This window comes from Paralichthys olivaceus, chromosome 3, assembly GCF_024713975.1.
Source record: "Paralichthys olivaceus isolate ysfri-2021 chromosome 3, ASM2471397v2, whole genome shotgun sequence".
Classification (NCBI taxonomy): domain Eukaryota; kingdom Metazoa; phylum Chordata; class Actinopteri; order Pleuronectiformes; family Paralichthyidae; genus Paralichthys; species Paralichthys olivaceus.
Genome location: NC_091095.1, coordinates 11,203,986 through 11,219,591, shown reverse-complemented (window position 1 = coordinate 11,219,591; position 15,606 = coordinate 11,203,986). Strand labels below are relative to the sequence as shown.

The 15,606-nt window shown below is 38.5% G+C and overlaps 1 protein-coding gene across 3 annotated transcripts in view; it reads left to right on the top strand.

Moving 5' to 3' along the window:
* Positions 1 to 3,891, top strand: part of negr1 (neuronal growth regulator 1) — a 126,813-nt gene extending 122,922 nt beyond the window's left edge. For 2 of the 3 annotated variants that reach the window (XM_020081468.2, XM_020081469.2), the window contains one exon: positions 769 to 3,891. In XM_020081468.2, the coding sequence (XP_019937027.1) occupies positions 769 to 866 (98 nt within the window). In that variant the 3' untranslated portion in view covers positions 867 to 3,891. Of the gene's footprint in view, positions 1 to 265; positions 323 to 768 lie in introns of all 3 variants that reach the window. The other variant, XM_020081470.2, reaches the window with a different exon arrangement.
* The last annotated feature ends 11,715 nt before the right edge of the window (positions 3,892 to 15,606 follow it).

Here is a 15,606-nt window from a genome sequence, read left to right as displayed (position 1 = left end):
TGTCTGCTCGCTCTAAAGCTACAAGCTACCACCAGCAGCCGGCTAACTAACTAACAAACCTTTTTATCAAAGCTTAAATAAAAACTGATCTCCTTTAAAGAAAGCAAATACTCTGTATCTCCATTGTTTTAATGTGAAAATCTTAAACAAATTCACTGCTTTGGTTTTAGTTTTCTCATCTTAATCTCAGTGAAAGAGCAAATAAGAATATTTTCCAAAATGTTTGCTCTCGCGGTCTCATGATTTATCTTGTGACCCACTTCAGGGGGACAGAGCCATAGGTTGGGAAACCACTGACCTCAAGTACCTCACTGTATATAAAGTATGTACCAAAAAAATACATTGATATGCTGCTTATGCACTGATGCAACCGTATTAAAAGCCTTAAAATGTCACGTATATAGTCACTTTCTTCAGATTTTGTACATTTATTTATAAATTGATACTTCAAGTATTTATCAGGTCATAATATTAGAAGATGTAGTATTTTAAATGCAGGACGTTTACATGATTGTATTGCTACTTTTATTCAAAGTGAGGCCCTGAGTACTTTGTCCGCCACAGTTTAGATTATACAGTAGCGCCAGTGTGGTGAAGTATCTCTTCTCAAAAGTGCTACAACTGTGGGAGCGGCTCCAATCAGCGACAGTTGTGCAGTAATTGCAGTTTTCATCGTCTCGTTCGGAAGCACCATGCAGGTTTGCAAAACGTGTTGCAGTGAAAATGCAATCACAACTAATCAGAGCTTCTTTTGTTTCCTGCCCACAGCGCCCAACACCGCTCCCTACGGGACAGGAAGTGCACAAATCCCGCTGGCCTGCCGATACCTGGTCCTGGCTCTCTCCTCCTTCATCAGCGTGTACTAGGCCAGAGTAGACACAATGACTGTCAAGAGCATTTATGAATCCTTTTTGACATTGCTGATGGCTGGAATCCAATCTGGTACAGTTTCTTAAAAAGCCGTGAGAATAATCAGCGTTTCTTTGTGTGGGGATTTTTTTGGGGTGAATTTTCTGTTTTGTAAATATTATGATGTTTTTTTTATTATTATTATTATTATTCTCTCCTCTCCTGTTTCATTTTTTTCTTTTCTGATTAATTGACCACATTGTGAATCAGTGCTCACCCCCACCCTCCAACCCCCACTACACCTCCAATCATATCAAAATCCCCCAAACCTCCCAAATGAGATACTTTCATGCCTCTTTCACGTGGAGGCGATGACGCAAAAATTTCAGTTTTTGTACATGGCTAAAAAGAAGCAATTGTGCCAGTACACAGAATTACCATACCAATGTTGTAATGAATGTATTATGGGTTGTTGAATAAAGGAAAGACATTTAGATTCCTAACAATAAAAATTCAGATTATGGAGTGTGCTTAAAAATACAGAAAAAAAAAAAGGAAAAAAGAAAAAAAAAAAGGCCTGGACCTGTATTGTCATGATTACTCAATAGATGGATGAACAGTGTTGAAGGTGTGCTTTGTTGTATTCTGAAATGGGTCCTTCAGTTACTATGCCTGCCTAACGATCGATCAGGCAGCTGTTCAAGTAGCAAAGTATCCTGTATTGTATCTTTATATTTTAATATAGTGTAGGCTTTTGTTTTAAAGTGGGACCAGCTTTTCTCATTCGACCAAGAACGGTAACACGGTTTCACGACTTTGTACAGTGTAAAGGGAGGAACATCGCTGCCCTATGTTTACATTTTTTCTTGAAAATATAAATACTGCAGTATATTCTCCATACTTATGTTTCAGTGAGTCCACATATGTGAATGTCAGAACTAACTGTTGCAGTTGAAAAGAAAAAGCAGAGCCCGAGTTCACAGAATTCAACCTTTTCATTTTTCTCAAAGATGTAGTTCTCTGAAACAAGCCACCTCCAGCAGGCATCGGTTAGCTGCGTACTTACTGGTCATCTTCCAGCTGAAAACCCACAGTTACACACTGTACGTCGCTTTACTGTAGGTTTTTGGCTTCAACTTTTGGCATGATACCTAGATAACTGAAAGTAGCATTCTGCCGCACAGTATTTTATTCCTCTCTCATTCTTTGCAGATAATTCACTACTTAAATATATTACAATCTGTGGTACGGTAAATATATATCCTTCATTTCACCATTCAACAAATAACTGAAATCCAGAGAGCCAATGTCCACATCCGAGTAAAGTAAGATTTCTGGTAAATACACCAACATATGTAATTAAATACATGATCTACACAAAACTGAAACCCACTCAGACTGCTTTCCAAGTCCTTCTCGTGTTAATTATGGGCAGCGAAACAGAAATAAAGATCATGAACATGCTCATCTCTACTAACATGGCCTAAGGTGCTAACACCTGCTCCAAAATGACTTCAACACCAACAGACGACCGGTCCACAGAGCCAGTGAACGTCCACAGGAGTTCAGAATAAATTAAACCATGAGGTCGTTTAATAGAAGAAACTGTGGCGATGTGTTCACTCCTGTTAAATATAATCAAAAACAGTGTTATTGTGAGGGTTTACTTTCTGACAACACTGTCAGTGGTCATCTTCAAGTATCTTCAATCCATGGTGTAAAGAGACACTGAACTGTAATGCCTTAATAGAACCATAGACATGAAATGAACCTCAGTTAGAAGAACACCTCCAGATGCTCTCAATGAAATCCAACTCATTTGTTTGATACACTCCTGATGATTGAATGTTCATTTGCCATTCAAATTAGGTATTTTATTCACTGAAACTAATCTCTCAACCTATTGCTCTCGCAGGTATTTTTAATAAGCCAGTTGCATCTAATAAAAATGCAGTATTCGTCCAACAGGTTAACATGTTTGCAAGTCTTGTTTGGATTGTGTTATATCTTGCCCCCCGATCAAGGGACTAACAATATGTAACTGCAAACCTATAGAGAAATAGCCATCGCAGTTAAAAGACTTAAAGCACAAACACTGTTATTACTTTTATGTTTTGTGGTGCTTTGTTTTGAGGTCTGCTAAACATTTTGTTTTCTTTCATTGTTTGTACTGAAATTGTTATCAGCTTGTTTTAAAAATTATAAAAATACTGCACCATATGATCTTGTTTAAATGTTAAGGTATAATGAAAATGGGTCAGAAATATATTTATTCTCTTCCTTTATGAAATCAATGTATAAAAGACACATTTGAAACATGTAAAACTGAATATGTGACATTTATTTGAATGAGGCTCAGTATGGCATAGTTTATAATGTCGTCGGGTTCATTTAGATGCCATAACTGTTGTTGATTTTTTTGTCGGAGTACATTAAAAAGAACAATGTTTGCAATCAAATTACCTACTTTTTGAAAGAGAGAGGGTGTGAACAATATAACAGTATTATAGAACAGAATCAATGTGTGTATATTTGGAGAAAATAGGATACCTTTTGATCTTTAGAGCCAGTGTGTAGTCATAGTTTTCACACACTTGCGTGTTTGACAATGTGCAGAGAGTATGATTGTGCTGCATGTCAAAGTTAACCTGTGTTTTTGAGGTGGCCATTTTACAGATATTCATAGATTTTCCTTTTGAATGGAACCAGTTTTTTTTCCAAAAGGCTTCTTTTTTTTTGGTTCTCAAACCTGGTCTAAAAATACATACCTCTTAAAGATCACCAGGCCATTTTCGTTTGTGATTTATTTGAAACAACTTTGGTGATTAACTAAAACTACTATTCAGAGTCATGATGATTATTGTGGCACATTGGTGACAGTCTGGAGTTATATTGGTTGCTTGTCTAAGCAGTTAAGACCATGCTAGTATTCCATATGAAATGTATTGGATGTTGATTATTTTGAATAATGGTTTTAACGAGTCCCTTTTATCGAATCACTGTTATTTGTAATAAAAGTCTTCATGTTACAATATAAACTCATATCTGAGTTGATAAACATTAATTTGTCGTTATCACTGCAGGAGGGTTTGAGCCCCAGAACATCAATGCAAGTGTCCTCTTTAAAACACAAAATGTTCCCAAGAGGCTTCTCATTTTCATCAACATGTATTTCATGAGTTAGCTTTAGTAAGAACGAGCTGTTTGATGGTAACTACAGTCTAATATAAGTATCATATAAGCTGGTGTGTGTTTGTTGGAGAAGGAAACATCATCTCTACTATTTAAATTATCTGTTGGGTAACAAACAATCACATCAAAATTCAGCCCTATGCAGTCAGAAATAAAAAGAATCGCTCAGTCACACTTTTAAGGACATAACACATGAATATTTTAATCATTCAGAGCTGCAGCTTCTCAGGCGTTTGAACTCTAGTGTTTCTTATGTTACACAAAGCAGTTTATCATTTTCAGTTTTCCAATATCGTCTGTGTCTTCTGTTTACTATCAGCTAAAGCTAACAGACGGTAAATAATATATCTTTCAGTTGTACCTTTAGAAACATGTTAATCTCTTTGAGCTGTGGATCTTTGGTCCATCGGGCCTGAGCTGGAGCTTATCTGTGCATCTGTAACATTAACTCTAATACTGTTTACAATCAACTAAATCCAGCATACGCTATTTCACATCACACGTTCATGTTTTAATCACATAAGCAAGGATCTTTGGAACATTAGCTAACAGCTACAACAGTAACATTAGTAGCATCATTGTAATGATGCTAATGTTACATCAGCTACCATAGTAAAATTACAGTATTAACGTAATTGTAACATATTATATATATAATATATAGCTAGTGTGAAAAATAGATAACTTAGCTCACATCACAATAACTCGTTTTCCCTAATGTTACAATAGCTTACGGTTTAATCAATGTTGATGTTTTCTATATATCTTTGCTATTTATTCATATTTAACTAAACCTATTGATAAAGGTCTGAACACCTGATATCACATCACATTAACCAAAAGCAGTTTGTTTTGTCACTTCGACAGTACCATACCAATTGTAACACAAGCTAGCATTACAAATGCTAACTTCAGCTAACGTTATAAAAGTCACAATCGCAGAAGTGGTAAGTTCATGTATTTTTACATGTGTTAAACTACTTTTGGTGGCAGACATGTTTATGTATTAAGCTCATGATCTTTAATATTGTAGAGAGAAACCCAACAGTTTATAACGTCTCCACCGTCTTAACTCCAGTTTTGTCATTCTGCATTTAACAACACATGCAGTCGTCAACTCTAAAAGCTCGAGTAGAAATCCAGAGATATTAAATGAATGAATAATCAATCTAAAAGACAACACCTGTGAAAAGTTTGCTTTCTCAAACCCAAAGATTTCATGTGGTGCAGGTGTCGGAACAGTAAAATAAAGAAATGCAATCACTCAAGGCTGAAATTTACCTTTCGTGAATTGATCTGTATTTCTTCATAAAAATGAATTATCAAGTTCCTAAAATCCACCTGATAAAAACATGTATCCAGGTACAGTTCAAGCCTTTATTTAAATTGTTGTCATCAGAACTTACATGTCTAAAACAAATTGCAGTAACAAGCACGTTTGAGTCACAGCTTCTGCTCATTCACCTCCCACATAAACACTGCTGGGATAAGTCTCCAGGTTGTGGAGACGTGATGGACACACTGGTGTGTTTGTACAATGAAGCTTTGAGTTATTGAGTCGTCTTAATTGTGCCGTATCATGAATATTTGATCCCCTCCCCTCTGCCCTCAAACACGGTGTAAATCCCCCGGAGCACAGATGGCCAGATGCCACAGTACATAGGATTAATCACCGTTTGCTCTGCATCGTCATCATTGACTGGAGTGTGTCGCTCACTTTACTGGATCTGGAGATATTTACAAACCACTACTCATTCTGTCCCATGATGCATCTGGGCTAGATTATACTCTTTACCCCAGCAGTATGGGGCTTTTGAGCATCCTTTGGCCTCAATACAATCTTGACTAAAACGTTGACGGCTCTGTGTGTGTGTGTGTGTGTGACCGACCTCATAAAAGTTAATGTTGAAAGAGGCCTCAGCTCACACCTGCGGAGATCACTGCCTCACCTCGCACTTCCTGCTGACACAGAAGCAGGAAAAAAAATCCCTCTCGACTTTTAAATTTAAGATAAGAAGATTCTGAATATTCATGGTGCGTAGCTCTACTGTGAATTACTGCAGCCTCACAATCCCCACCCTGGATTTTTTAAATGGCCGTTTCACAGCACTGTCTCTCACTCTCTCAGGCCAGAGTATCAGAGTACACTGCTCTGTTTGAATGCTGTTATTACAAGTTTGGATGTGCTGCAATATGAAAGAATTACATCTATGAGTGAGGTTATTTTGAGGATATTTGCCAACTCAAACTAAAGCTGTTGAATGCAGCTTATGTTGGATATTTATAACAATAAAATATCTAATATATCAGTTCAGGAACAAACAAAATCCACATTGATATCACATAATTACATGTGTTTGAAAGAATTTAGCTCCACAGTTATTGGGACACATGTAACCCATAAATTGCATAGAACACAATTTTTAACTACGTATAGTTGTGTGTCAAATAACAAATATGTTGAATGAACATCATCATGTTCAGGGAAATAAAAGCAGGTTTTAAATAATCTTCATTTTGATCTGCCCACACAAACTCTCCACACAGTTTGTTTTCACTTCTTCAGAGTGGACAGCCACATATTTGAAATGTACCTGACACAATTTTCCTGCCTCGGTAAGAAATAAATAAAGAAAACACATTTTGAACAAATAGCAGGAATTACGTTGCTGTAAATGTAGTGTGACTCTGGATGTCAGTGTAGAAAACATCATAACATAACAAACTCAGAGACGGTGGCGACACTGTTACTGCAGAGCCCACACTGAGATGCCAGTGTAGGGAGGTGAGGAAATATATTGCAAGTGGCATTCACAGAGGTAATTTTAAAAAGTGAAGACGAATGTGACAAACACAGAAATTAATCATTTTGAATTTTGTGAATATAATAATCAACTCATCAGCGATATGATTGTAAAACAACCCTGCATCAAATAAAAGGCATCGTATACTGTGGGCTATAGAGATGACTCATGTGGTGTCTCATCACGAAGGTGTGTCCAGCACGAACAGGGAAGAGACTGGAAGAGATGTGAGAGCAGGATTCCCTTGGACCCTGTAGTTAATGAAACCCCTCCCATGCCTTTGACAGTTTTTAACGGGGAGATTGTGTCGTACTTGTCTCTGTAGCTGCTGCTTCGCTCCTGAGTCGCTGGCCATCTCCCCTGAGCAGAATACTGAGTTGTCAGTATCAAAAAAACACTCAGTTTCTTGGATGGTAGTCTTGCAGATATGTTTGTTGCACAGCAGGCTAAAGTGATCCCTCCTGTCAAAGAGAGAAACCATTTCTCTCTCTGTATAACCAGTCTCTAGGCAAGTTTGATTCACTTCGAAATGGAAAAAGAAACAACAAAAAGCAGAGTTCTTTCTTTTCTCTAAAACATTTGAATTAGAACAAAATAGTGAGTCATTTCTGACTGGTGTGTGACTCTCCATCTCTGAAATCTGATAACGTGGCAGCTGCCAATGTGGAGAGGAGGACATGCTATTAAAAAAAAAACTGGTTGCATCAAGTATTTGTCAACCTGTCCCTCATTATTTCCACTGAACTGGAAAATAAGTTGCCAGTCAATGATGCAGAGCCTGAGATAATACCTGGGTTTCAAAGCAAGCTATCGGAGCCGCGTCTCTCCATGACGCCAATAACTGAATCACAAACTGCAAAAGAGTTTTCACGTGAAGCTCCCGGGCAATTGTGAGTTTTCATGAAAGATTGAACAGGTTGCCATGGAGGAAAATGTCATTGTTTCACGACAGTAAACGTTTTTCCATTTCCTCTTTTGTCAGGCCTCAAAAGGCAGATTACACATTGTTCTCTCAACACAGGGTGACACCGCAGATCAGTCACTTGCAGCATCAGTTCATCCCAGAGTACACGTTTGTTTAAATGGACCTCGAGAAGAGGTGCAGCATGTTTGTTTCTAGAAATGTAATATATTTACTGTGGCCATTTTGTTTTCTTATTGCAAAAAAATGGAATAGACATAAAACTGATAGGAGTATATTAAAGTTTTATGTATGAACTTTGATTTATCTTTTTTATTTTGATATTCAAATCTTCATGCTGAGAAATAAATTGCTGAGAAGTCTGGAAATGAAAAGCTGCCTCCCACCAGGGATATAGATGCACATGCATAGGCTCTACAAGAATAGGAATAAGAAATATAGATAGATCACAGGAATCAATGATATATATGGCTTGAAGTGGCACTGATATGTCTAAAAAGTTACATATTTACAAAAATATATTGATATTTGTCCAGAAATAATTTAATTATTAAATGATGTTGATGCTTACATTGTGTATAGCACATGTATAAGTCCATGACACCATGTCTGATGTAATTTTATGGCAGTGGTTTGATAGTAATAAATGGCTTTTGATGACGTCGTTATAGATTGTTTGTGTGAAACTGATGTGGTCTTTACAAAAGCAGCTCTGTGCTCTGAACACTGTGAAGATTGTTCAACAGAGACTTCACTTCACTCTGCATAAATAATTCATTCATAACATGTTACAGACTAAAAATATCCAAGTCGTTCATTTAATGAGCAGATGCATTGTGATTTTCTGCGAGTGGCTCATAACTAGCAGCAAGAGAAAATCACACACAGACACACACACACACAGACTCACACACATACACACACAAATTCAATTTGCTACTTTTTATCATAGGATTCTATGTCAACAGATTTCAATTATAACGTGTTATTTTGTGACTCACTATCACCTCTTGAGGTACCACAGTGGTATTACAAGAAGGGATGGCCCTGGGCTATGTGGTTAGCATGCTAACTTCAGCATACATAGTTTTGGCATCTTGATCATGATATCTCAAGTCTGCAACACAAAACAAAGACGTCTTTGACTTTAGGCAGCAACAGCCATTTCTTCACATTCTGATGATCACTTCAGTTCATTTGTAAATGTCTCACAGTAAGATACTAACATACGGGACCTTTAATCAAGATGCTCGACAAATCAATCCATGTAGACGTCAAATGATTGGAAGAGTTTCCCAGGGACCTGGTCAATATTGGATAAACTTTTTCTCCTCATGACACATTAACAAGGCTCCTAATATTCAGAACAAATAGTTGTTGAGACTTTTTATTAAAAACTGAAGATTTCTCCTGGGGACGCAAGAGGAAAAGGCTGAGGATCAATAGTAAAGTCAATAGGATTCGTCCTCTGGGAACCATGAATGTCTGAAAAAGATTTTACAACAGTCTATCCAAGGTATTTCTGTCTGGACTAAAATGGATGACAGACATTTCCTTACCCTGAGTGATGCTTGTTAACATAGCTATATATAAATTAGCACAGTCACAAGGGAACTCGATTCAAGATTGACTTAAAGTTTTCCATCAGCAAGTCAACAGGAATGTTAGCAGTTAGCCCAACAGTTACTCAGGGTATCTTCACACTTTTTGAAATAATATTCAATGCTTTTTAAAGCAACTCTATGTAACTTTTAATGAGCAGCATTGGCCTCTGCAGCCACATGTGGTGATTCATTCTGTTGGGCTCCAGCTCTGAGCAGTTGAGCGGTTCTCATGCACAGAAAACAAAGTTTAAATCAGTTGCTTGACCAGAGAATAGTCCTCATGATCCCTAAAACAACACAAGTGCTGTCACTGGAAGCAAACGTCTCAACTTTCAAAGTTTCTTCACTGAATACTCGAGATAAACGCTGGTTCTTTTTCAGCTGATCTACATTTTGACATTACTCTTGAACTTGCTGGGCCTTTTTTTGGCTTTTTTGATCATTCAGTTCACAGAGGAGATCGTGCCCACTCTCTAAAATTACATAGCATAACGATAGCAGCACCATTCTCTCTATTACAAGTCAATGTATCATCAGAATGAGTTTGAAGCTGTTATTTTGGGGTGAAATACTTAGTGTGGCTTAAGACCTTTTTAAGAACCTAACAAAGAGAAATGAAAAGCCTCTCATGTTAAATAATCAAAATGTTTAATGCATGACATAAAAACAAAATTCCTCCAGTGGAATTATATTTTTGCTGTAGTTATGGGCCACTCTGACAGACATTTTTTCCCAGCCTCTCTGAGTCAGTCGCACTGGTAATGGGGAGTTTGATAAGATGAAAAATTGTTAAATCCAGTGGCTGAATTATTGACTGGAACCAAAATGTGAGGACAGAATCCCTGTGGGACCCGAGTTGAGTGGAAGCTGCTCCACACTCTAATTGCCCCCCGCCCACCTCCTCGTTCCTTTTCTTGGCAGCCCTGTGTTACAGAGCACTGATGAACTCTGCAACACTCTTTAAGTGTTCCAGTAATTAAAGCCTTCAGAGATTCTCAAGATAATGCACTGCACAACAATAAGCTGCATAAATTCAAGAGACGTAAACAACAGGTCTGGTCACATTGCCTTGTTGCAGTGTCCTTGCAATTGGCATTGCCTGAAACACTTTTTCTCTTTTTTCCTGATGGTCTACCTTCTCACCTGATGACTCAGCTGAATAAAAGAATATGCAAATGTGAGGAGATGGAATTTATGATCCAGAACTTCTCTGCAAAGAGATTGAACAATAAATGACAGCGGTTAAAGTCGGGGGAAGAAAGAATTTGCAAAATATTTGTGAATGACAATAATGAGACCTGTGTCTCAGCCACATCCTGACTCTAACATGGCAATTAGGACAAGTGAGACCAGGGGGGTGAGCTGGACGAACAAATCTGTGTTGTTTTTATTTCTGTCAAATAGGCTGCTGATGACATTCAAATAGGGACTTCAACAACCTTATCTCTGAGAAATTAAACATATATACAACTAATCAGCAACAGAAATATGTTGTGATTGAAACATAATGCTGTCCTGATTAGTTTGGCTCATCACACAATCAGAAGACGTCGCTAATGAACATGTCAGCCACTGCAAAATGTTCCACACTCTTCTCCACGTGAGCGTACTGCCCGACTGTGAAGGCAAACATGCTGAAACCATTTCAAACCCAGATGTGCTATGTCATCCCATTAGAAGCACCAGCTCATGTTTCCCATGGTAACAAAGTTAACAGGAATTTGGGGGGGGGTAGGGACTGTCAGAAAAGTTTGTTGTCTTTACTTGTTTGAAAACCAACCAACCTCAATCTGGCAAAGAGGAAAAGACACAAACAAGTATTCTCTGTGCAGTTTAACAGAAAACATGAAGGAAAGCTCACAAATGAAAACAGTCGAACAGTTTTTGGAGCAGATGGTCTCCAGTCATCTCAAACAGTATCTTGACAAAGAAGGACATCTGTCCTGCTAGACCCTAAGAAATTATTGTATCTAATTTATGCAAAATGTATATATTAGCATGTTTTAGTAATTTTCTGTCGAGAACACTATGATTGACTTTTTATGTCTCCACGCTGCCGACAGCCAAAGGCATTATGTCAAGGTCATGTGAATCTCATGATGGTAAAAGAACACCATGAGATAATCTTTCCAATTTGCCACAAAGTACTAACTTAGATTCACTGATTAACTGATCTCAAACATATTTTGCATATTGATCATGATATCTCAAGTCTACCTTTAGGGGCTTTCTTCTAATTTAGACCAGTTGTCACTTGGACCCAAAGAGGAACAGATTAGATTTCAGTTGTCAAAGGTCATTGCACCAGTTTGCACGAAGGCATACAAACACAGGGCAGTACTTCTAGTTTCGGGATGAGTTTAGGTTGTCTGAGCCTAACCTTACCCTAACCACATGTCTGTGCTCTGTGAGGAGCAGGTATTGTTATTGTAACATAAACTAGGCAGCGATTAACTTTCCCATCATCTTGTCCTATGAGAGTTTATGCACATTTTTTTTCCAGCATGTGTGTGTTCAGGCCTATATTTCACATTACTCTACCATTCCATATGTCTTGATTAAAAGACGTGAGAGCATTATTTTTATGCTCATTATGTGTCGACCACAGCCGAGCTAAGTAAACATGTCGAAGCGCAGACATATTGCGCTGTTGTAACCCACCAAGGACCACGCAATCAGTGCTCACATTCCCAGTTTCATCAAGATGTTGTAGTTTTCAAACACACGCAGTCAGGGCGCCTCACATAACCATAAAGTAAGCCTGGCGAGTGCTGTCATCAAAAGTGTGCCTGCAGCCACCTTCCTGAGATGAAAAACAAATGAAACACTTTGAGGCTGAGCTGATTCCCCTCCCGTTCTGCAACTCCATCTGTCACTCCCAGCGACTTATTCTGAGCAAGAGAGCTTTCCTGCATGACCTCCATCACAGCGAGCAAGATGAACGAGCTGGGTCTGGTCTCTGTCCTCCGTCTTCTCTGTGCCAAGGCAGCAGGGGCACCGAAGCATCGAGAACACCTGCAAACTGAGAGTAATGAGGCAGCAGGCCGCGTGGCCGCCCATCCTCCCCGCTCTAATCAATCCAACTCGCCATTAAGGAAACCGAGGAGAACTGCAGCTAGTTAGACAGAGTTGCAGCTTCAAACCTCCATAAACCATGTCTGATTCTTTCTGTGGCTTTAGATTGTTACTGCTTTTATGTTTTCTCTACGGCACATCTCACTGACCACCTTCTTGGATTTTAGTTTTCATGTTGATAATACATTTTAGTTTCTGGCACAACAGCTTCCTTTTGCAGGTAAAATCAACTTATTTTCTTGTCTTTTTTATTCCAATACAAAACCATTGATGGAGCCGAAGACTTAAACCCGGCACTCCTCTGGTCAGCCAGGGCATTAGTTGAATAATCAGTCACCGTCATGTTTATATGATAACGATACAGGTTATGAAGCACACTATGAAGAGTGCATCATTTGGGCTGAGAGAAATAAATACAATTCAGATTAATAAAAATCAGGTATTTAAATGAAAATGTTTCAAATGTTTATTATTATTATAATCTTTCAGGTGATTTTAATGTTTGCAGAGCTTAGTGTTATTGTTACACGCTCCCTGAGATGTTTTTTTTTTTTCCTCACCGAACACCCTCAAGCAGTGGTTCTCATCTTATTACATGAATGGTGCTTGCAAAAAGATGTCTTCATTTGGATTGGAACGTCCGTCTTCCCGTCAATTCCACCTCTTCAATCTCCTGGAGTCTCCGTCTTTGCATTTCCTTTCTACTGCTGCCAGCCTCGGAGACATGAGCCAGAAAAAGACACGGTGTCACACGGTTTATAACCTCCCCCCCAAAAAAGAAATCATGCCACTGTGTCATTACCCGGCCTTGACTCTCAGAGCCGTCACATTCAAAGAGCATTTTTCAGGAGCGCCCTCCCCAGCACGACTCGTAAGCATGGCTAATGGAAATTTAATCAGCAGCGAGAGAGGACAGCAGGCATAATGCAACAGATGATAAATAGAAGAAAGATGCAAATGGTATTTATTTTAGACAGGCCGCGCTGACAAGCCTGATAATGCCTCCTCATAAAATTTCTCCCTGAAGCTTCCTTTTGATGGCTCCAAAGTCGTATGCACCATATTTCATCGTTTATGGAATAAATTGTTTTATTCATAGAAATGTTTTCATTTTTTGCCATTGTCTCTTGTCAGTGGTGTCTGAGCACCATCACAGTAAACCCAAAGCAATAAAGAGCGATGTAAATGGCTGCTGTTATTACAAACCAGCAGTACTTTAGAACTGGAAACATGCAAATCCACATCTTTTCGGACGACATTAAATTACTTTTGTGCTCTTTCTCCAGAGTTAACAACATGCTTTGAGCGAACAGAAAAGATATGAGTGCTCTGTAACCCACGCCTTCAAACACAATGATTTTCACTCAACTGGCCATAAAGTGACATCTCTCATAATTGTACATATTGTAAGGACACATTTAACAGCTTCAATCATCCACATGCAGCCTACACATGACGCAGACTCTGGATTTAAGTGCAAAAGTCTTTCATGAATCCATCCAGGGACTGAAACCTGAGTTTCAAATATCATCAAATTAAGTTTAGACACGCTCTTTGGTTGGTGACATTTAAGGTTTGATCATATATATTTCAAGGAGATATCTAGATTCTAAATAAATATTAAATTCACATTTTATTTTAGCATCAAATGTGCAGCACCCAGAATGAACATTGTAAAATAATTGGAAATGACATCATCTACAGTGGCAGGCATTTTAAGAAATGTTTTGGACAGTACAATGAATCAGGGTGAGAGAGGAAGTATGTGGTCTGACCGTTCAGGAATCAAACATTGACCTGTTGCTTAATGTGTATGGACCCATGTGTTATGTTACCATTCAGCCATTGGATCGGCCCAAGAATCAACATTCCTGACCTTGGAAACAGATATTTAAATGCACTCACCACAAGTTCAAGCAGCTTCTATGGAGCTTTCACAGATGTGCTTACATTTTTGATCATTCCCTGAGCAGCTAATTTGTCCAAAATACCAGATCAACTGTGCAAGTGTATCTTTGTCGGGCACAGCCAAACAAACCTGTGTTGTTTTAACTGAAACTGATTCACTCTTAGAAAACAAAAATGCCTAAATGACCATGTCTTGTTTTGCGGCCACATTTCTGATGCACAGTCACGATCATCACTCACATCAGTGACAGTAGATTTCTGTGACTGTTTTGCAATAAACAGATATGCTGTTCGTTGAAAGTCTGAGATATGAAGCAGCAGCAGTGATGTTCTGCATCAGAATGAATTACACACAGTTCTGACCCACAGAGAAACAGAGAGTATAGTAAACGTGGAAGTTGATGAGAATGACATTAAACCACAAACAGTATCAGTAATTGTTGTAAAAACACGAGTAGCTATTATGAAATATTGTTGAGCCTATATTGCACCAAAATGAAGGTTTAGCTTAAAGAATATTTTAAGAATTCTCATTGAAAATGCTTCATTCATTACTGTTGTAATTACTATGACTGGGAAAAAAATACACAGTTTGAACTGTGTATTTTTGACGCTCACACTGACGGAAATACCGTTTTTCAGCAGTAGCTGTGTAAGAACTCTAACGTGAATCTGCAGCCCTCCACTGCTTTTTGGAGCTTTGTTGACGGTGTCACCTTTATTAAAATGTCTGCTCCACAACTTGTATTGGTTCAATGTCACAGTACTCTGTTGCAGCTGGAAGCTGTTTTTAATAAAAAAAAGAAAAAGCTTGAAAAGATTACACAACCTGCCCAACAAACAGAAAACGTTACTGACTATCTGTTAGGACCGGCTTTTCTACCCTCCTTTTTCTTTCCCTGAGCGTGTCTACTTGGAGCTGGGCGGGGCCTCCTGTTGTCTGCCTGCGCAGCAGAGCTTCATCTCCTCATCTGCTCCTCCTCTCCTCAGTCTACAAAACCCCAACTCGTCTCTCCTGTCTTCACCAGATCTTCCGTTCTCCAGTGTGGTAACGTATCCTGGCTCAGTGATTGAACTTCTATCTTCTAGTGAGTTTTTTGTGACTTGCTTTTGCTGTTTATTAACCCTGTGCTCCTTTTTCAGATCATAACAGTATCTGGTAAACACAAATGAGCATTTAGCAGCTTAAGAGACAGACATTTCCCTCAGGAGGCGGTAGAGACCAAACACAGAGCTTAAAGTCATGGAATAT